The sequence below is a fragment of the Pyxicephalus adspersus genome, chromosome 4, assembly GCF_032062135.1.
Source record: "Pyxicephalus adspersus chromosome 4, UCB_Pads_2.0, whole genome shotgun sequence".
In the NCBI taxonomy this organism is placed as follows: Eukaryota; Metazoa; Chordata; class Amphibia; order Anura; family Pyxicephalidae; genus Pyxicephalus; species Pyxicephalus adspersus.
The window spans coordinates 30275027-30298763 of record NC_092861.1 but is presented as its reverse complement, the minus strand read 5'-3'; the positions used below and the strand labels follow the sequence as shown (position 1 = coordinate 30298763).

General features: G+C 37.9%; 1 protein-coding gene across 2 annotated transcripts in view; it reads left to right on the top strand.

The window, feature by feature from the left end:
* Positions 1 to 22: 22 nt before the first annotated feature.
* The window catches only part of GRK7 (G protein-coupled receptor kinase 7), a 27198-nt gene continuing 3483 nt past the window's right edge, over positions 23 to 23737 (top strand). For both annotated transcript variants that reach the window (XM_072407667.1, XM_072407668.1), the window contains exons 1-3: positions 23 to 2928; positions 13072 to 13509; positions 22552 to 22823. In XM_072407667.1, coding sequence (XP_072263768.1) covers positions 2323 to 2928; positions 13072 to 13509; positions 22552 to 22823 — 1316 coding nt within the window. In that variant the 5' untranslated portion in view covers positions 23 to 2322. The remainder of the gene's footprint in view (positions 2929 to 13071; positions 13510 to 22551; positions 22824 to 23737) is intronic.

Here is a 23737-nt window from a genome sequence, read left to right as displayed (position 1 = left end):
GAAATGTACTTTTGCATGGAACTGCAAATTATACACATTTCAGCCCCATCTCCAATGTGGGACATAGCAACATGGAAGCACGGCCAAAGTAAGTATAATTGGGCTGGGAGGATTTGCAAACAAATTGTTTCTTTGCCATATACTGTCTTTTGTAAATGGACTCTACATGTTTCAGTATACTGCAAAGGTTTGGAAATGACTGAGCTATGAAATGGGTCACATTGTCCCTGCATAGAGTATATACAAAGCATAAGGAAACTTTTTTTTTTTTTTTTTTTTTTTTTTAACCATTTTGCTAAGATTTTTTTACATATAGTCCAACACTGACTAAGGCCTGCGTTATAATGTGCACATAAACACACTAGTGTAATTTGTATATATTGTCAGACCTTACAAATACCAATAAAGCACATAGAAGCCAACTGGTAACTGGGTAATTATAAAATATCCGAAAGAGCAGAAACATTTAGGCAAGTCTGCCTGTAGTGAATTGTTTTTCAATTTAACAAAAAATATCTGTAACTAAATTGGCAACATAGGCTGCATACACACATTTAATATTTGTTGTACACAACAAAGACTGGACGAGTGCTGTACATACAGCGTCGTTCTGCTCTGAAAGTGGAGACAGACGGAACAGCACCCCGCTGAGCACCACTCTCGCCCTTTCACTGCCAGGATGGATCCAGGAATGACATTGGACGAGCACTGTACACACGCCAGATTCTCGTCCGATACTAGCCCTGAGCTGATTTTCGAAAGAGAATCGTGATGTGTGTAGGTAGTCTAAGATCTCAAAGGGAGGATTGGTGAAGGTGAACCATTAATTCAGTTTATGCCTAATTTGCCAATCAATTGTTTTAGCCATGTCTATTGTTTTGTTTTTTTTTGTTTTGTTTTACAGCTTGTAGAGCTAAAAAAGTAAAAAAAAAAACCTCTCTTATATAATTATCTCTGTGCTGATGGGCATATAGTGTTTTGTGATGCAGTTGCAGTGAATTATACAGTCCTGCCATTTTTCAGATGTCCTTGCAGATTGTGTTGTGCTGTACAGCTGCAATATCTCTGCTAGTATGTATTCTGTGCCAACTGCAGCATTTTTTAATCTAGTGCAGTAACAAAGGTATCTAAGAAAAATACCATTACATGATTTCCTTAAAGCAAACCTTGCCTAGGATTGACTAAATGTCTTCTGTTTACCTCTTCTCTCTTAAAATAAGATTCTCAATTGGAATGAGCAATATCTATTTGCATTCAGGCTGCTGATTACTGCATCTGACATTTTTGTTTCTGCTCTGTTTTGTGAAAGATCCTTTCCAACTACAAAAATCTTAAGTGTACTTAGGCAATGGCAATAACTGGCTTTCCAGGTTCCAGGAAGTTGTGGCTAGTTCCACCCTGCAGGAGGCTGAATACATTTATGGTGGTAAAAGGGGAGGTGAAAGAATTTTCTCTACTTTTACTCTAATATAGCAATGTTAAATGTACAGTCTTTTATTAAAATGGGTCATGCATTTGAATTTTGAAAAAAGCGTTTAACTTTCAGTTATTTTTATATATTCATGCAAAAAAACATCAGCTTGAGGTAAATAATTTTATCAATAATCTCAATCAATATTTGAATCCTTTGCACTGTTTTGTAAATACATTGTATATGTCTGTATACAGCCATATTTACATCCACTGGCCTGGTTTTCTGTTTTAGGGCTGGAATTTAGTTTCAAACACTAAAATGTGAGAATAGCTAAAAAAAAAAGCATATTTAACACATTATTAGGATGTGTTAAATGGACACTTCAATCTAAAGACAATTTACTAAAAAAAAGACATACTTCTGATCTCCATGCAGGTCTGACAATCTGATCAGATGACTAGCAATAGAACACTCTATGGCTTAACCACCATAACATCATCATCAGCATCAGTTGTTTATACAGCCTTTACCAAAGAGCCCTAATGGCTTTTTAAATAGAAATATACAAATTTATTGAAACCTGGTTTGCTGGCTTGCTGTACTTTGTACATGTGCTGGATGCCCACTGACTCTCATAACGCTCCTTGCTGTATATAATCAGCAGCTATAGATAGCAAAGGAAAAGCTCCTTACAGCAGAGAAACCTCTTACTAGTCACTTTCCACAAATGGTACAAGCAAAGGTCTTAATGAAAATCCCTCAGTGGTATTTAATGCTAACTGTTGCTGGCACCTGTGTCACAGTGGCTGAACAGGGAGAAGAGAGTTCCAGGGAGAGAGGGTAGAAGTCCTGTGACCTCTGTCCCAGCAAGGTGTATTTCTCATACTTGCTAAGACTCAGCAGCAATAATGTGTGACATGGGAGGACTGGATAATCTTATAGCCAACACGGCTTATTTGCAGGCCAGGAAAAGCAGTGAGGGGGATCTGAGAGAATTGCAGAAAAGGCGTAAGAGCCTGTCTTTGCCTCCTACGGATGTTTGTCGCAAGGAAATAAAAGACACCATTCCTCTTGACTACCAGAGCATCTGTGTGGAACAGCCCATTGGCCGACGACTGTTCAGAGACTTCTTGATCTCCGTACCAGAGTATCTTGTAATTCAAAATTTCCTGGATGAAGTAAATGACTGGGAACTGGAGGAGGGATCTGCCAAGGAGCAGCTACTACAAACTTTGATGAGCAGAAGGTTTAAACAGGACTCTCCAGAATGCCTTGCTTTATTGAGCGAAGACCTTTCCAAACGCCTCCAGAATGCACAGGGAGCTGAGATCCCACCATTGGTTCAGCTTGCCAGGGAGGAGACAAATGCCTACCTTCAAAAAGAGCCATTTGAGGCCTACCAAAACAGCATGTACTATGACCGATTCCTCCAGTGGAAAGCCTTTGAGAGGCAGCCAATCACCCATAAATATTTCTATGAATTTAGAGTGTTGGGGAAAGGTGGCTTTGGAGAGGTAAGAACACTGGATTGCATTTACATTATAATGTACTTTACATCCAAGGTATCTATAAAGCAGTAAAATTGACATTCACTAAAACATTCCCTGGTGGTGAATCTTCCAGGTGTATGTGTTTGCGTAATTCTCCCCTAATAGACCCGTAAGTGTTGTCATGCTATGCTAGGTATGTTGTTGTTTCAGAAAAATAGTTACCAGTATATTGTATTATGTGATCTACAAATACATTGTGATGCTTACTACTTTTTTCATCTAAGTGCAAGCTAGTTTTTGTTCAACAAATGTTTTTTTTTTTTTTACTGTGCTTTGGTGTGAGCTTCATCTTTTACTTGATGAATTGGTTGTTACCCAAATCGGCATCAGGCAACAATCATCTGATTTTTAAAGAAGGATTATAGTGACGTTTTCTAACTGGAACCTTGTAGTTAGACGCAAACATGTTGAGAATGCATAGCTTTAAAGGATCAACCAACCTAATCTGATATTTTAGGTTTTGGTAGTTGCTGGAGAGTTAAACCACCCTGCAGTTTCATAAATCTACATTGGTTAGATAACAGGTACTATGGTCACTATTAAAGGTTCTGGTTTCTGTGGATTTTTATTTTATGATCTGAAAAAAGCAATAGGAAGTATTGGGGCATGCAAAGGTGGTAGGAGCACCCAAAACCCTCAGGAAAAAACCAATGCCTAACCAAGCCAAACAAATTTTGCCATATATCTGCCTTCACACAAACAGATTATTCCCCCTAATAATTCTTTTTCAGGTGTCCAAATCTGCTTCTGGACATCTTTATCAACTTCAAATAAATGCATCAGGAAGAGTAAATAAAAGGGGTATGCTGACATTTGCTGGTGAATTTCCAGCAAATCTTTTGATCGGGTGAATCCTCTTTATTCTGAATGACTCCCACTGAAAATAATAGGATTCACTGGGTCAAAGTAGGCAAACACAAATCACTGAAACCTGTCAGATGATTCCACCTGAAAATAACAGGATTCTCTGGTTCTTAAGTAGGCAAACACAAATCACTGAATCCCATCAAATGGAAATTGTGGTAAAAGTTTATAAATACACAAAGTGCAACTGACAAGCAAAAAAAATCCATATTGTTTAGCTTTAGAATCCAGTATTAATCAGAATAGTGGTCCTGTAAATTTCTTCAGTTTTGATTATTACTGAAAACTTTTACTTATGTTGATATTACAAGAATTCCGTTTACATAAATTTAAATTTTGTAAATTATATAGTTTTTACACAATGGCTCCTAAATGCCTTGCTTTTTTCTTATTTATATAAATTACCTTAATGTGAGAATTCCTCTTAATCTGGCCATGTACTAACCCGACATGTAACTAGATTGCAGTCAAAATGCAACACCTAAGGCTGTGTCCACACGTTAGATTATTTTTTGTTGTTGTTGGAAAAGATGTTTCACGATCGTTTTAAAAGACAAAAGACAAAAGACTGGAAGAAGAATGAATGAGCTCTGCACACTCTGACACTCTGTAGTGTCGTTCTCCTCTGAGAGGAGAGAACGAGTGTGTGGCACCCCGCTGCGTTCTCCTCCCTTCACTTCCATTGCGGTCCTTCGTCTTCCAGCGCCATGAACGATGTCAGACAGCTGCTGTACACATGTCAAATTCTCGTCTGTGAGACTTTCTGAGGACTTAATGGATGGTAATAGACTTGTTGTGGTAGAAAATAGCAAGTGTGGCATGTTTCAGGAATGTCAGAGCAGTGCACCAACCGCACACAGTAGTTATACTAAGACAAAATATTTATTTGTCATAAAGATGCAAGGTTTTTGTCATAGATGCTTTGATCATTTTAGGGCCCTGAAATGTTGCATCTTTTTCATGGCAAGTATATGTATTCTTTTTCTTGTTATGAATATGGTGTGCTGGGAATGCTTTGATAGCTCTAAATATTAAGGACCATGCCATCCATCATTGGATATTTACTACAGCACCCTTTGTAATCTTTTGGTGTCATACGTATTTGTATGACATCTCAAAATGTGTCTTTGTTTTTTAAGAGATCATTGTTGAAAAGGCAGTGGTACCTGCTGTACATTTTTCACAATCATTTCCAGCGACAAATGACTGAAAGATGAATGAACTGAAAGAAGCACTGTACATAGAGCGCTGTTCTGTTCTATGAAGGGGGAATGGGGAGAACGAGCAAGCGGTACCCCGTTGCACTCTCCTCCCTTCAGTTTCATTGCAGTCGTTCATATCCTGTCCATGGATTCGCCAGGACAGACCCATAAACAATTTCAGGCGACCTCTGAACATGTCAAATTCTCATTCAAAACAAGCCCGGCCAAGACAGAAGACCGACCAACCAAGAGACCACAGGATTTCTAAGAGATCGACTCATCCAGAGAGGATTGATGAGCAATGTCAGGGAAATGCTGTACACATGCTAGATTAAGATCATGATTGTTCGTCTCGTACAACAATAATCTAGTGTGTGTACTTAGTTTAAGTTTTAAGTGTCTGAAAGATAAAAAGCAATATGATTTATGCACTATTATGCCATGCAAGCAGGAGTATTAGTTTAAAAAGTGAGGTCTGGCAACAGGCTTCTATTTATTTGCATTTTTATTGCAATGACAGTTTTCAGTCGGTAAAGGGGATATACATTTGTCAGAGGGATTCTGTTTGAATTCAGTAATGTATGAAACATGTATGAGACAAATAAACAACTCTCATGCAGTATTTATATATTTATTTTTATTATTAAACCACATTTATATAGTGCCAATGACACCCTAAACATACATTTAATAGGGGTTTATTACAAAACCTAACTTTGTGGAGTTGCAAATGTTATTTAATTGCATAAGCAATCTGGGCACTGCCTACAATGAGTTCATAAGTTCTCCAAATTCATCAAACATTGAGAGGCAAGTGGGAGAATTCAACGCAAGCAGAGTTTGTACACTTACAGCCCTGCACAACCGACTTTACTCTCTTGCAAATTATTCTTTATCCTAGGGGCAGTGGAAAACAGTCATATAGAATTAAATTGGTACATGCAACATGCCATATTGTTCCCCCAAACCTCTAAGCTTTGGAACTCTGGTAGTAAAAAAGTTGCTTCCTTCTCTCCTCTCCAGATTATCAATTGTATAAACTTGATTCACGTAAATAACGTGCTTGAATTTGTGTATTGTCTATGCTGTGCCTTTCATCTATGTGGAAAATCCCACACAGCAAATTCAGAAATTCAATTGTGCATCTGTGACTTCTATAAGCCTAAGAAGAAAGGTTCACAGCACAGTGGCTGATGTTTCATACATTTGTGTGATATCCCAGGTAGCTTTAATATGTGTAAAAGAAAGGAGGTTTTGTAAAGTCCAGTAAGAATTGGTCTACCCTAATGAAGATGTTACTGCAGGAAAGGTCAGTAAGCAAACAAGGGATTACGTGTACATAAGGAAGATGGTATTTTAACTACTACGAAAAGGATAGCTTTTGCAATCGCTGGACATCACAATAAAAAAACCCATATAGATTTGAGATGTAGAAGTAGAGAAATACCCTCCATGGCTACAAAGCACCTATCCGTGAAATCTTCTCTCACTGTGGATTCAACCTTTGATTTTATCAGTGTCCAACATGCTATTTTAGGCCTTTGTCTTTAAGAAGTTGAACTCTCCATCTTTCATCTGCTGTCTATCTCCTCTACTTATCCTACATCATTGTAGGTAATATGGCGCTGTAAATTGCCCGCTTTGCTTCTTTCCATTTCCACATGTGGTACAGGTACTTTTTCTTTAGTAATGCCACGCCGGTACCAATGCCACTGTATCCTACATTTAAAGGAGCCCTGTAATGAATATTTTGCCCACAAAGGATACAATGCAATAGAATACAGTGAATACTTATTTTTCCCAATATTTGTGCCACAAAACAGTGTTACTATCTAGAGGAACTTTCTGCAGAAGCCTTCTGTAGAACCCAACAATTTAAGGAGGGTCATTTTCCTAGACCCCCTCATTGCTCCCTGGTTCCCCTCGCTGACCTCTATGTAATTGCTGTCATTACTATAGTTTAAAAATAACTGCCTGTTGAGTAAACACATGCATGAATGGCCTAAATGTAGGTATTTACTTGGAATTTGTCTGTTGTATTATTTTCCTTTGAAATATTCCTGGTTGCTCTCTTTTAATAATATGGGTTTATCTGTGTTTCACATGTGCACTGTGTGAGGCTGAGACTAGGACTAAGCTACAAGGTGAAATGTTTCTCCTTGATATTACTGTACATCAATACAATTAAGCCAGACTGAAAAAGTTGCCGTCCCCTGCTCCCTTCTCTAATTCCCGCTAAGCCTCTGCATAAGGTGCAGATTCCCTGCTGTGAAAAGGAACATTTCTGCTGGTAATTACCAGGGTTAGGAGGTGACTGCATCCACATTCAGGAACAATTATATGGACCTGTCAGGATTCAGATGAGCTGGCCGACAAGTAGCTTAATGGAGCCAGAAATCCACTGAAGGCTATAGAGCCAATCGCAGCCTGACTGCTCACATTCCTTAACAATATCATACTTGTTCCACTCACTAAGGATCACACTTTCTATGAATCTATGTGTAGCACTGTTGCACTAAATAGCACACACAGTAGACATGATGAACCCCTATCACTGCTGGAAGAAAATTGAAGGACCCCTGAGCTGACCCTTGAAAGAAACGTGGAGGATGATTAGTGTTTATGCATTTCAACCTCATAGCCATGAACCTCTTCCAATATTGCAGCTCTTAGTGCCTCTCCTGCGCTGTGAGTCCCTGGGATTTAGGAGTTGGACAGCAAAAGGGTGAGACTTAGCATTGGGGGTGCTCACAACTTTTTCTAGACATCTAGAGGTGGATTCGGAGGGCTCCAAAGGTACTCTTAGTTTGATGTAAAGACTATCAGAAATTCTTAAGGGGTAATAGTTTAGTGGATCTTGCCTGAAGTATTACGTAGGCTAGCATAACTTGTCATGACTTTAGTAATAATTAAGGAACCTATCACCCCAGTTTAATGTTTAGGTTTTAGCAGATGCCGTAAGATACCAGTTAATACCTTTATTAGCCAGATAACCCTCTCTGTTTTGCTTCTCTTTATATGGACTTTCAATGAGGCATCACTATGTCCTGGAAAAGCTTAGTTCTCAAAATGGTTACTTGCAGAGTGCCTTCTGGTAGGCTTTTTGGGTTCCCAGCTTTCCGGGGGCAGTGGTAAGGTATATATGCCACCTGATCTCCTACAACCTGTCTAATACTGGGGAAAAGTATTTTTGTTCAACTTTATTATTCAGAGATTTATTTAAGATACTAGAGGGTGTACTTAAAAGTCTAAGGTGTTCAATGATGTGTCTACTGAGGAGTAGGAAAATAAATTAATGTAATTTAAAGATAAAATAACATTTCATGGGATAAAATATCTAGCTGTTGGTTACATAGATACAGATACATTATGAACTATATATTTTAATGAGAACATTTTAAATATATACAATGTGATTCCAATAAAATGCTTGTTTTCACCTCTGGGCTGCAGATATACCGATATCCTGCAGCCTCTTTGCAGCCATCTTATGGCTCCAGTATCATTGACCATGCCGTGGAGACTGGACCGTGCTTCACTGGAGGAGTCCCATGCAACAGTTAAGTGTTCCATATTGTGCAAATATGCCAAACGTACTTGCAGATTATAGGTAAAACCTCTTGGAGTTTTATTCTACTTATATGAGATTGTATTGATTTAATTAACATCCCTTAAAACCTTAGTAAACTGACCCTTACCACTGTTATTTGTACTCTACAATGCCCCACTTCAACCAGGATAGTTGATTTTAGGATAATCACAAATAGACCAACAACTACTGGGCCTGTATCCTCGGAGGCTGCAATGGTTTGTTTGTTTTTTGTTTTGTTTATGTGTCCCTTTGAGTAAAGGGACACATAGCCCTGGATCTTCTGTTTACATGTCTCCTGCTTCCAGGATTTGGGCTCCGGGAACCGCCATCTTCTCCTCTTCTTTTGGGTTCTTCATCCTATGTCACCCTACCCAGGCTCGAGATCGAGTGACGTAGGATGGAAAAAAACTTGCCGATCTCGCTGCGCATTCGTTATTTACTCTTTTTATGTAAAGTGAAATTTCTGAGTTTAGGTACGCTTTAAGCTTTCCGGTTCACATCCACTAGCATTAGCCCTGAGCTTGCAAAGAAGAGGGGATATTAGGAGGGTTGAAGCAAAGTGTAGGATGTCTAGTGAGAGTGCTACTGTTGTATGGCTGTTGGTCTATAAGGTTCTACTGATCAAGTCAATTAATTTTGTTTATCCCAAACACTCTACACTATCAGCAGAGTAGGCCTGGCATATATCAGCAATGCTGATTTCCTAGTAGCTTCCAGACTTGGGCCCAACATTAGTAACAGTATTTCTAATCCCCTTTAACCAGTAATTGTCCCCAAACATAGGAGGTCTCCAATTGCCAATAACTTATTTTCAGCTCCCTTCAGTAGATCATGTAACCAGGGTGTGGACTAGAGCAGGAAAGTAATAACATTTGGTCATTACTACAGTTGTGTGGTAGCATTAAGGTTTCAGTATAGACCAGCACCATACACAACAACCATACCCAGTGGAAAGCACATTCAGGTTGGTCCCTGCAGTGGTTAAGTCTGCATTGAAATGTGGCATGGCCTTCTAATTGTTGGCCATGTTGTGAGGTTTGGGTCTGAAATTACAGTTGATAGCTCAGCAGGCAACACTCACCACTGGGCCTGCAACCCCATCCTTACCACCACTGGACCTGCATTTCCTTATTTCCACTATTTATGAAATGCACTAAGCTTTCTTTTCTGCAGCTGGGTGCCATTCTCCTTTCTGCACTCCATATCTGGACATCAACCTGCATTTTCACTATTACACCTGTCCACCATTCTTTCCCCCTGCTCTTACAACCTATCCCACATGCCCTCACTTCACATGCCATTCCCTGATAGATGTCCTGCTTCTCTACTAGTTGGCACTGTACCAATGCATACATCTATGTTCTCAGCTATTTACTTGACGCCCCCTTTTATATTCAGCTAGTTTACTAGCATAGTAATGTATTTATATAATATATACTATACAGAAAACAACAGTTTTAACATTGTATCTTAATCATAATGTCCTTCAAGAAATTTTGTTTATACCAGCACTTCTGTAGAAAGCCACAGTCATCCCAAAATATGACTAAATAAATAATGAAAAAGCAGCAGGTTTTGCTGTCTCTGCAAAACAATATTCTTTAGCCATTTTCTACCTATAAATATATGGGAGATATCACATTCTGGTTTTGTGGATATGTTAAGTGTATTCATAAAACTTCCCAATGTTACAAAGAACGTTTAAGTGCTGTGCTTTTTACTTAATGCATATTCATTCCACATTGTGCAGAGGTTAGTTGTGGTTCAGTTTTGAATAGTCATTTTACTGGCAACTTCAAATACTTTCAGAGCCAAGTTTCTGCTGCCCTTGATCACTTTGACCTTTTCAATTTTTGTAACACCAGAAATTTGTGTAAAAATTGACATTTATTAAATTAGAAGAAGCAAAGCAATACAACAGGGTTTTATAATCACTTCTCCTTGACCATAGGTCATGGGCTTTGCAGTTCCATAACTCCTGAAACAGATCAGCTGATATATCAGCCCATTTTAAACTGTAGTTAAAAACAGAGAGGTGTGGCTAAAAGTATTTTCTGTAGAGATATAAACTCTGTGCAGGGGTGGATGACTGCATCAGAACCCAAGAGTGACTATAGACCTTTAAAATCTTGTCTGTTGTGAATTCCGTAATCTCAGTTTATTGATAATCCATGATGGATATTAAGTTGTCAGATATATTTTTTTACAATTTATTAGAAAGGGATAAAGCTATAATATCCAGAGAACTGGACCCCACACATTTGCATTGGTGCATTTGATACAGATAAAACCTCTAACGGGTTACTTAGATCTGGTTTGGGTAGTTCAAGCTTCTTAAGGGAGTAATCAGTTAATTTGTCAGTTTTACACTGAGATGAGACTGTGATTTTCTGCTTTGTTAGTTTTAATATCAAGCTTGCACAACTATTCTTTTGAATTTTGAATAAAGCAACCATATAATATTACAAATCCAAATATTAAAAAAAATCATCTTTATTGATTAGTCCCTTGCCATTGTGTCCAGAATTCTTTGAATATTCAAAACAACATTTTGATTTTGATAACAATAAGACAAAATTAATATAAATATTATTTTTTTTTTAAAAGTAGAAACTATTTTACCACAAATGATTAACATAAATTGAAGAATTTTTAAAACCTAGTAAATGTGTAATATTATGTGGTTTGATTTTCCTTAAAAAAGAAGAAAAAATGTTAGCAAAACTTGTGCTCTTAAAGTTCAGATAAACTTTCAGTATAAATCAGCTAAATAAATCTTTGGTGTATTAAAATTAAAGGTGTTTCATAGTTTGTGAGTAAGTAGAAAAATCTAAGTAGAGAGACCATTGATTTAACAAAAAGAATAAGGGTCCTTCTCTACAGTATATTGGCAATATGATACGTTGAAATAAATCCTGTATTGAGAGAAATACAACGACTAAGTGTGACCTTCTTCTGTAGTTGGCTGATTCTATGGAAGAAACATAGTAAAGGTGGCTTCAGTGGTAGTTTTAATGCCATTTGAATTGTGCTTCCTTACTAAACCTTATGATTCTTTCTAAAACATTGCTCTCCTTTTAATGCTATTAGACTGAGCATAATAAATAGGTACAATGTAGATATGTGGCATAGCCTCTTGATATGTCACAGTAACCCCAAAGGATTAATAAACCAAGCCAGACTTGCCTTGCCATTGAAAAAAGAAAACTAGATGGAGGACTCTCATGACAAGCGTGCACATGTGAATTGGTGTTGACAAACCAGTAACCTATTAGGTGCTAGATGTGGGTAAAGCTGCGTACACACGTGCAATTTTTGTCGTTGGAAAGGATCTTTCACGGTCCTTTCCAACGACAAAGGACTACACGATGCATGAACAAGGCTGTACATACAGCACTGTTCTGCTCTATGGAGAGGGGAGGGGGGAGCGACGGAGTGGCACCCTGCTGCGCGCTCTCCCCCTTCCCTTGCATTAGGATCGGTCGTCATTCATCGTCCGTGGATCCATCCTGGCGGATCCATGGACGATGAACGACACCGACTTTACACATGCCAGATTCTCCCCCAATATCTGGCCGATGCCGATTATCGGGCGAGAAAAATCTGACGTGTGTACGCAGCTTAACAGTAATGATGAAGTTTTGTTAGCAAAGCAGGTGGCTGCTGATTATGTGATAAATAGTAGAAAAACATAGAAAGGAGCAGAAATAAAGAACATAGCTAGACCTTGAAAACTGTTTTCCTGATTCTTGTTTTAGTCCAAACTCTTTTATGCCAAGTAACTTTACCTGTGATCCTGGGATATGGTATTAGTAGCCTCCACATGACAGGGATTACCATAGTTTTTTTGTCTGTGCCTGGAGTCTCCCTAGTGTAGAGGAGTACACAACACTGGCTCAGCCCGATGATCCTGACTTTTCAGTGGTAATTCTGCCATCTATTTTGCAACTTCCTATTGATCCTGGATATTGACAGAAGTTGGAAGTTGCACAGGATAAGAGTCAAAGTTGTAGCTGCATTTAACATAGGAACAGGGAGGTGACCACCACTCACTGCAAAAAGGATTTATAATAATATTCATAATTACTAGATTGTAAGCTCTTCGGGACAGGGTCCTCTCCTCCTATATCACTGTCTTTATTAGTCTGTAATTTGCAATCTCTTTTTAATGTACAGCGTTGCGTAATATGTTAGCGCTATAAAAATCCTGCTTATTAATAATAATAATAATAATAATAATTAAATAATATTCAGTGTAGTGCCCCTTACATTTCTGGTCATTGTCAATCTCCCTTACATTTGTGGTTACTAGAAAAACACCCCTTTGCATTGGTGATAAGAGGGAAGACTTTCCCTGATCCCAGAGAAAAAGCTGATATTGAGATAGATAGATAAATATCACAGTATTACACTTGAAGTCCTTTATACAATGTTGTTGTGTGTTTGCAGGTTTGTGCTATACAAGTGAAGAACACAGGCCAGATGTACGCTTGTAAAAAACTGGACAAGAAACGTCTCAAAAAGAAAAATGGGGAGAAAATGGCCTTGCTGGAGAAGGAGATCCTAGAGAAGGTTCACAGCCCCTTCATTGTCTCCTTGGCTTATGCATATGAATCTAAAACTCACTTGTGCCTAGTGATGACCCTCATGAATGGTGGAGACCTCAAATTTCACATCTATAATGTTGGAGAGAAAGGACTAGAAGTTAAGAGGGTGATATTTTATTCAGCTCAGATTTGCTGTGGCATCCTTCACCTTCACTCTCTGAATATCCTATACCGGGACATGAAGCCAGAGAATGTTCTTCTAGATGACAATGGCAACTGCCGACTTTCAGACTTGGGACTTGCTGTTAAGGTGAAGGAAGGAAAACCCATCACAAACAGGGTAGGTAACAAGTTCTTCTCTGGCCACTGACATGTCTTGAAGAGGACTGATCTATTTTTCTTCGTATTATAAGAGCAAGTCTTAAGTCCTTTGGATTTGGCCTTCGCTAAAGACCTTATGTGACTATTTAATTTTAAGGCAGATGGTAAGAAGATTTTGCCAATTAAGCATTTGGGAACTACTTAGCTGCCAGTTTACATAATATATGAGACATTTACGCCAGGACACCTTTTTTGGTATTGGACTGTAACTCTATTGTTACATAATCCTAATATTTGAAGGAGAGTACCTAGAGTGCCGGGCGTAGACAAGAGATGGCTACATTAAGGGCATAGCATGATTATATAATCATGCACCTGTAATGTTGTGTTATTTGTGGCATTCATAGAAATTCTTTCTTTTTCTTTGTTGTTATGCTGTGGATAGCTTGGGTCATCAGAAGAATAAACAAGTAGAGGTATACCAAGTTTGGATGCAAATTTTGGATAGGAAAACATGCACATGGCACATGTGACCATCAAAACGTTGTATACATGGCAAACATATTGTGTCTTTAACCATAATAAAGAATGTTGTACACATGTATAGAGTGTTTTGGGATGAAAAAATGGTTAAAGAACCAATATTGTTGCTATGTAAATGGCAAGCATTATTGGCTTCTATGCTAATCAATAGAATCATGTCTGCCATATAAATAGAAGCATCTGATTTGTACCCAAGTTACCTTTTATAAGAATTTGCATACCCTACAGTAAAATAAGTGTCATGGTTTCAAATTGCTGAGTGATCAGTGGAAGGGAATTCCAGAAAAGACTATTAAATAAAAGCAGAATGCAGATTAGAAAGGTAGGGAAGAGTTATATAAGGGGGAGCTTTGTAGGATGGAATAGGAAATTTGGGCTGAATTGTTTGTGTAATTGGCAGTCAGTGGTGGGATTGGCTTTGGCTTGGATTAGAGTAGCAGTAGAGTGGTGGGTGAGCCAGACAGCAAGATTCAGCAAAAATAGGTGTGGTGCTGGCCTACTCATTGGTAGACTTCCAACGTGTGTTAAAATAGTTAAACTGGGATATATAACGAATAACTAGCATATCAGTTGTAATACATGAGGCAAAAATGAATGCTCATAATGCTTTCATGTTTGAGATGATATAGGGGGGGTTCCTATTGAGTTTTAAAAGAAAATATTCAATTAAACAAATGTTGCATTGAGTTTAAAAAAAGTTAAGTTTTTGGGGTAATAAAATGTAACTGTTATTTTGAAGAGAGATTGTTTTAATAGTGGAACAAGTTAAAGAAATGGTAGTAAAGTATAACTAGCTGGAAACCTCTGCAGATATTGGAGCTTTACTAAAGGGGTTTAAATAGGTGTAAGTCATATTCCTCACATTAAGAATTAAAAAAGAGCATCAAGAATACAATCATATATGAGTAATATATATATATATATATATATATATATATAAAAAATATGTTTTTACTTTGAAAAATGCTCATCATTTATGCAGGTAATCTGTGTGGAAGTTGATAGTGGTTTTCAATATTTCTGAACACAAGAGGGCACCAGAGCAGCTGCCAAGGCATCTTCCTAAGAAAAACGACATATCCCATCATTCATTGCATTGTGTATTGTAAATGTTGGTGTTTACACTTGTAGTCCACAATGGGGTGGCTACAAATAAAGACATTCTAAAAGGAGCATTAATTGTAGCCATAGCTATTATAGATATGCAGAAAGATCAAATGAACATGTTTTTAGAAGGGCAGAAAGAGATGTTTCATTATGGTATGAATCAAATATAAATATCATTCATTTCTAATTTTTAAAGCTTTAAGGCAATCTGTGACCTTGCAAGGGATTTCTTTACTTAGCTTAGTGAATGTGATGCAAATTCACTTTGCAAAAAATACCCAAATATGCACAAGAAAAAAACTTCACTTCCTTCACTAAGTGACTATGCTCTTTCAAGGTGATAATTCAGTCTACTAAGTGAATAGTCTATATTCTTATAGTAAAACAACCCAGCATATGAATATAAGAAGCCCCTCAGACCCACCTTAGTAATGGTTAGAACTGGTCACAACTCTTCTTTTTTGGCTGGACCAATCAAATAACTAAGTATAGACTCTACCAGGGAATGGTTTCCCAACCTGCTCCCTGACAAAAACACGTTATGAAAGATACCATCCTTGAAGCCCATTCTACATGAACGCCCAAAACCAGTATAATTTTTTTTTCTTCTGAAAAAGCAGTATAAAACAAATAAAGCCTGTTAGGCTAACCACAATGTTCTATATTATTTCCAGTGCCATTTCTTGTAATATTTAATATAAAATATTAGAGATTATTACGGTATGAGGGATGAGTAATATGCTGTTTTCAGCGGTTTTAGATGTATGAGCAAACTTGGCTCCAATTAAATTCATCCTCATTTAAACCCTGTAGTTTTTAGAGTATTGATCCCAAGTGTACTCTCTCAGTAATAGTTTCTCCCTAAAATGTTTACTAATTGCTCCAACGTTTCTTTACTTGGCATTAAAAAGTCTTTTCGCGTGAAAAGTTTCAGCCAAGAATTGCTGTGCCAAGCATTAATAAGACCATAATTATATGTGTATTAGACTTTCATGATCTCAGTCCTTAGAGACGGGACTGTGTTCAATAGTGAATTCCTTGTTAAATTGCTATATTAAAAGTGCATTTATTGATGAAGGCTGAGGTCAGAACAAGCATAGTCTCCTTAAACTGCAACATCTGAAATATTGGTTGCTTTTAAATCAGATGTGGTGTAATGGATTAAATTCGGCGATCTTTGGCAGCCAGAGCGCATATTTTGTTAACCAAAGACAGGTTGAGGCCACAACACTAATCTCTTTTTATAAAACATTATTGGTCTTAATGGCAGATCATCCAGCCAGGTGCAGACTTCTGTCAATACTGATTTTGCCCAATCTCTGAGCTTAGTTTTAGAGTTAAGGAGGCAACAAAAAGAATTAACATTTATACACAAAGAACAGCTTTGATTGGGTGAACTGCAAACAAGTTTTTGAAACATATAGAGTATATACCATATAAAGTAATAAGCAAGTTGCATACTGAATATGACCACCCCCAAAAAATTCAAAATATAAAAGTTGGTCAGAAATATCACATTTGATGCCCTAACCAATAAAATCTTTTTTAACACTATATTTATTAATAAAACCATAGGTCCCTAAAGCCATGATTTGTGTTTACTTTGATGATGACTGCTCTAAGGAAGAAAGGAAATAGAACGGTGGGTCTAAAAAATCTTAATCTTTCCATGATCCTTGTATTTAAAGTTTATGTCCTACCATAAAAAATATATTTTTGGTACAGTTCCGTTCCTAAGTTGTGGGAAGCACAACAAGTACCAGTCTTCAAGCAGCATAGTAAAGTATCGGGATTCCTGACAGTCTGTAAAACTTGCGACCGAATGCAAAAGGCCTGATTTATTAAAGCTCTCCAAGGTTGGAGAAGATACACTTTCATCGGTGAAGCTGGGTGATCCATCAAACCTGAAATTTATCTGGTCCAGGATTGAAAACATTTGCTAACAAATAGCAAATTACTTTTAGGAAAACTATTCCAGGTTTGCTTGATCACCCAGGCCCAAAAAGTCAGGGACAATTGAGTTGAGAAGCTTGATGAAAAGATACTGCGCTGCCATACACCATACAAGAGGCCACTTCCCATCTTCTTCCCACAGGCACCTCAATAGGGGTAAAACCTGGGAAAATGTGCATGTACTGCACTTTTTTGTATTATGCCCTGACATCCCTTTTCGGCATTGCAACCAAATAAACCAATCTTTTTTGGCCACTTTTTATTCATAGGCAGTTGCCTGAAGCTGTGATATTTGCATGGTTGATGTTAACACTGTTGTGTTTGATCCCTTTAAAGAAGGGAGGTGTAGATCTAGAACATGCTACAAAATTCAGATACAGATTTTCCCTGGGAGTAATGATTGGCTGACTGCTCCTGCAGGGAATGTGCCCGATTCTAGTGAGACAGGCAGCCAATCATCTGCCATATGTATTTGTTTGACTGCCAATGAGCAGGTTTGGTGCAAATTTATGGGAAGGTTTCAAATCGTATAAATACTTGGTAGAATGGGAGGTTTGAGGTTCCAATGGAAAGATGTAGTGCTTGAGGCATTTGAGGCCAGCTGGCCCTGGGGCATTGGCTTAGCTTAGCCAAAGTCCTTCTAAAAGTTTCTGGGAGAATGAGTGAGTTTCTCAATAGCCTAACTTTGAAATAAAGGTGCTGGATAGAGGACCCATGGGAAGGCACGCTAGGCCTGAGCCTGCGTGAGTGTATTTGGGACTGTCCTTAAAACGGGTAGCCGTGTCTAGAGGAGGGAATTTCTCCTAAACGCCTGGCCAGTGTGAAAAAATACTAGCCTGGGTGTAGGCCTGGGACATAGGAGGCTGAGAATTAACTACTGCTTATGATGATCATGTCTGAGAACTGGATGTTCACAACCCTCTCCTTTATTGTTAAGTTGGAAAATGAAACCCCTAAACAAAACATAGCCTGAATTCGGGATACTGATGTGCTCCACATCAGAACAGAGAACATGGAAAATTACAGCCGCACCTGGGTGGTGTGAGTGCTACACATGCAGAACCCCGAAGAACACCGCAGCTGTTCTCAGGTTTAAAAGTGTGGCAATACCATGGAAAACTAAAATTCCTGTTTTTCCAGGCACAGACAGGTTCGATTGCATTCTGACTTACTCATATTTAAAGCTGTATGCAGACGCATCTGTATAGTTGTCCCTTAAAGATGTTTAGTGATCCGCCATGCTGTATAACTAAACTACCAACAGGAACAACATCAGCAGGGAGCCTCTCACTTGTCTTACCTCTTCTAACTACATGGAACAGAACATCTGAAATGATTGTTTTCAGTGACAATTTCTCAGCAACATTTTGTGTCTCCCACCTCTATTCACAAGGTGATCATAAGTGTCAACATTTTATAAGATGTACTCCCAAAATAATAATTGTTCAATTTATCATATGAAGATCATCCTGTTCCAATTTCTTTTCCAAAAGCATGTCGGGAGCAAAACAAATGTGTAAAGACCCTAACCCTATGACATGTCAGAAGCAAAACAGTTGTGTATTCTCATCAATAATTACTGTATATCCAGAGAGAAGCATTCCAAATATGCAAACATGACACAATACACATCTGATGTGCTAATTCTCTCTGCTTGCAAGCTTTGTATCTTCATCTTTAATTTGGGCGAAAAGTATGTAACAACTTCTGCTGCACAAAAGGTCATTTCATGCCCAGATATGCACCAGCTGTTTGTAAAAAAAAAAAATATACTGAATGTACAGATGTCATACCAGAGATGACTTCTGCAACCACCATTGACTTAGGAGGTTGTCGTCCAAAATTCACTCGCCTTCCATCCACAATACATCCATTTTCCACATAAGATTCAGTTAGAAAATATGTGAATCTTGGGTGAAAACATTATTAAATAGTAACATATTGTATCCCTAACTGTATCAAAACACAAACAAAAGTGTAATTTATTTCAGCTTACCAGTCATTCGATGCAGTGTCCATGTTAGTTTTCTTAAGTACAGAAAATATCAGTTGATCTGACCATGTGTCCTTGTCAATTCTTGTGGGCTAAAAAGACAGCATAAACATTTAATGGAGATACCATGGCTTGGATAAATTCAATTCTTCACTGAAAGTTATAGCTTTACAAAACTCCTTGAACTTTATGCATATGTCATCTGTTACAAAAAAGCATAACTGTGCCCTGCCCCACTTATCTAAAAAAATGGTAAAATCTCTTTTTACATGATCCAAAACTACATGTGCTTTATAAGGGAGAACTTTAGTTGTCTAATGGTATTAGTTAGTCACTAATCAATTACTATCTACAGATAAGTTAATACACAAACATACTGGCATCAATTTGTTATTATTATTAATATTATTATTATTGATAAACAGGATTTATATAGCGTCAACATATTACGCAGCGCTTAAAATTAAATTGGGATGAATGTAAAGATCTGTGCTCTGAGCAGATGCTAAAAGGTATATTTACTATGCAGTGAATTTGACATTCACTACATATTCACTGTAGATAAACCTTCCTGGTGCATAGGTTTTTTGTTTCATTCAGGGAGTGGTTAATCAAATAGGAATGCTTGGTGAATGTCAAAATAATTCAGGTAACAATAGAGGGTTATTATGATCATCAAACATGGCAAACTTATTATTCCCATTTAGAATAGTTGGCTGAAGTTGCCTTTATACATAGGATTTGTTTCCTTATGAGACACATTTTGTAAAAAATTGCTAAGTCTCATTAGTAGAAGTCATCAATTGTGAAACAGAAATGGAAAAATAATTCTACTCTGAGAACTCCCTTTAGAAAACATGAGGCCATTTCTAAACTTTTTCTTGCAATATAAAATTCCTTGGGCAATCATAGATGTTCTGTAATACATCGGAAGACACTTGGCTGGCTTGTTGGCTTAGGTCAATTTCAGTTATTCTTATACCTGGTAACCCGAACACTTATGTGTGAATGGGTATTTTGAGTTCCCTTCACTAAACTGCAGTGCATAGGCATTTCTGATTAATATGCATTTTCATGTAGCAAAGTAAAGTTGTTCTGCATGAACATGGACTTCCATTGCTTTCCATTACAGTGTATTACGGCATGCAAGTTACTAGTTACTGCCATACTAGTTGTCTGGTTGTCATGGAATGTACATGGCATGCAAAGGAGGAGTTAGGATACTCAATGCATAATTGTTCCCAGGGCAGAATTTACTTAGGAAAGCATGGCAGTCAAATGCTGGCCTGTTTGTTCCTAAACATTTTAAAGACAAAAACAGAAAGGAAGCTAACATTTTCTAGTGGGGATCAGCATTGCTAGCCCCGTGGTTTCCTTACATAGGACTTAGGCCTGAGCTACACCCCATTTTGCCTATTTAATAGTTACTGTAAAACACTTCTCATATTCTATAGGAAAACATAAACCAACATTGAGTGGAACGTTCAAAGCAATACCAGCTATTCCAATGTTATGAATACTTTGGGATTTTTATGTTCAATGTGACATATAACAGGCCTTACTGAATATGTTTACCTAAAGCATGGTGGGAATTTTTATTGCTCTGTTGCAGTTGAGTTCTATTATTAAATTTCAGTGGGAATAATGGTCACAATGTCAACTTTTAGTAGTTTTGTGCATTAACAAAGAAATGTCTTCTTTCCAGTTCTTCTTAGTTTTGCAAGTTTAAACATGACGATAATAAACTTTTGTATGAAACTCCTGAAACCATCAATCTTTTTTTAAAAAACATAACTTTGTACAGCTGACTTTGTCTAGTTTGTGGATATCATATGAACTTTACCTTCTTTTAAATGTAGAGTGCCAGGCATTTCTCTTGAATGAGCAGGGTTCATGTAATGATATGTGAGCCCAGGCTGTGTGATAGCACTTTGCATTGGTTTGTAAACGCCGTTTATTGCCGTTTATAGGTTTGGTGGTGCTGGACTGAGGAGGTAGCTGGGGACGGCTGTGGAGAAGATAAGCAAACTTTGGCATTTTATTAATGCAAGGGTAGAAGGAGAGGACCCTGCTCAAAAGGGCTTACAATCTAAGAGGCGGAGGGAAGATATGTAGTGGTGGGAAGTAGTGACGGCTTCAAAAGACAGAAAAAGATGGGTAGGCAAGTTTGCAAAAAATGGGTTTTAAGTGCTCTTTTAAATGAGCAGAAAGTAGGAGCAAGCCGAATAGGACAAGTAAGACCATTCCAGAGAGTAGGGGCAGCTCTAGAAAAGTCTTTTGAGACGTGCGTGTGATGAGGTTATGAGTGAGGAAGTCATTAGAAGCTCATTGGAGGAGCGAGGAGAGCGGCTAGGAGAGTATTTTTCTATCAGGTCAGAAAAGTAAGTGGGACCACTTGCACAATTTTCCAACAAGATCTTGTTTAGATGATGGGAAAGTCAGACCACTGCCTAAATTATTCTCCAGGACATTTTAAAGATTCCCAATGTAGTTAAGTTCTGGACTCTGTTGAGGCCAATCCATGTGTGAAATTAGAGCCAGATGATTCCGGGAATTGTCTTCTTGGTTCATGCCATCAGGGAAGAACAATTATGGAATGATTTTACCAAATATCTACCCAACTTTTACCCATTATTTACACATGTACACATTAGAAAAAATGTATGAATCATCAGTAAAATTCTCCTATCTCTTTCTCGCAGTCAACTGTTCCCAAATTGTGGACTGTAGACAGTTTGTAAAACCTTTTTTTTTTACCATTAAAAGCCGCCTTGCTTTGCTGTGCATATGTACTGTATCACTCCTTCTTCAATTGTCATGGGTAACTCACAATTACTTGGCTGAAAACTTTTGTACATGAATAATTCAAACAAATACAAAAAACAGAAAATTTACATGCGATTTGCCAACATAAATTCTGCTTTGCCCATAACTGAACATGTCAAGTCCATATTAAAAAAGCACTTTACTAAAAAACACTACACTGCATGCAGGTCTGGAAGCCTAATATTAATATTAAAACTTAAAATTAAGTTAGAAATGGAGGATATTTTTCTAAAATTGCAGTTTAAATCTTTGTGGTGGACATACCTTCACTGCAAATCCAACTGGTTATTTATGACACAACAATGGAATGAGATGCCAGAATCCCAGCACATGTGTTTTATTGGCATAGGGAGATTCTTCCATGGTGCACGATGGTCTGATCACATGACCGGTTGAGCATGCTAGTAAGGAGTTCATTTGAAAGTTGGGGGTTACAATGAGTGTTAGTTTTTTTATTTTATTCTGGACTTTAAAAAAAGTAACCTTTAATGTGGTATATCAGAAATATCTGAAAATGTTTTTACATCTATTTCCAGGGTCTCACAACTGATGTAAATATGACTTTTTCTGTTTTACTATTCTTTTTTCGTTAGTAATATTTACCAGCACTATACTGCTGTCTGTTATTCTGTCTCTTAGGCTGGGACTAATGGTTACATGGCGCCTGAAATTCTAAAAGATGAAAACTACTCATATCCTGTGGATTGGTTTGCGATGGGCTGCAGTGTGTATGAGATGATTGCAGCCCGGACACCATTTAAAGATCCAAAGGAGAAGACAGACAAGGATGAGGTGAAACGAAGGACACTGGAGGAAGAGGTTACATTTCAGCATCCAAACTTCACTGCAGAAGCTAAAGATATATGTAAACTCTTCCTAGCAAAGAAACCAGGGGAACGATTGGGAAGCAGGTGAGCCAAGCCTAATTTGGCAAGTATGTACAAAAATGATTTTAAAATTCTTTATTTGTAAATTATTAATGCCAAGTAAATTTCTTACATAAGTTTGGATCAATTTTTTATGTACTTTTATCTAAGTATAGACATTGCTTGTATTGTTAGACATGCAGCTGTGTACTAACATTGCACATTGTTAGTACACAGTAATAAAAATGGTTTCAAACTGGAGTGTTCCATCTGCACCGTGATTTCCTCATAACACTTTCACAATACTAAAATTATTATATAGTATTTATATGGCGCCAACATAGTACGCAGCGCTGTACAACTCCCATAGCCTTGTCACTAACTGTCCCTCAAAGGGGCTCACAATCTAATGTCACTACTATAGTCATATGTCTACATATAGTCTAAGGCCAATTTGGGGGAAGCCAATTGCCTTAACTGCATGATTATGGATTGTGGGAGGACACCAGAGTATCTGGTGGAAGCCCATGCAAACACAGGGAGAACATGCAAACTCCATGCAGATAGTGTCCTGGCTGAGATTCGAACCTGGAACCCAGCGCTGCAAAGGCTGGAGTGCTAATCTCAGAGACACTGTGTTGCCCATATGCAGCAATCCGAGATTACCATAGGGTGTCACATAGGATTCAATAAATGTAATGCTACAGAAAGTTATCAGGGACTGAAAACATTACAGGAGGTAAAAAGAGACTGCAGACACTCTACAGGAGATGGTCAGAGACTGCAGACGCACTACAAGAGATAGTCAGAGACTATAGATATACTACAGTTGATGGATGGAGATTGCTGTTATTGTAGAAGAGATGGTCAGAGAGTGCACACTATGTACAGGAGGTGGTCAGAGAGTGCACACTATGTACAGGAGGTGGTCAGAGAGTGCACACTATGTACAGGAGGTG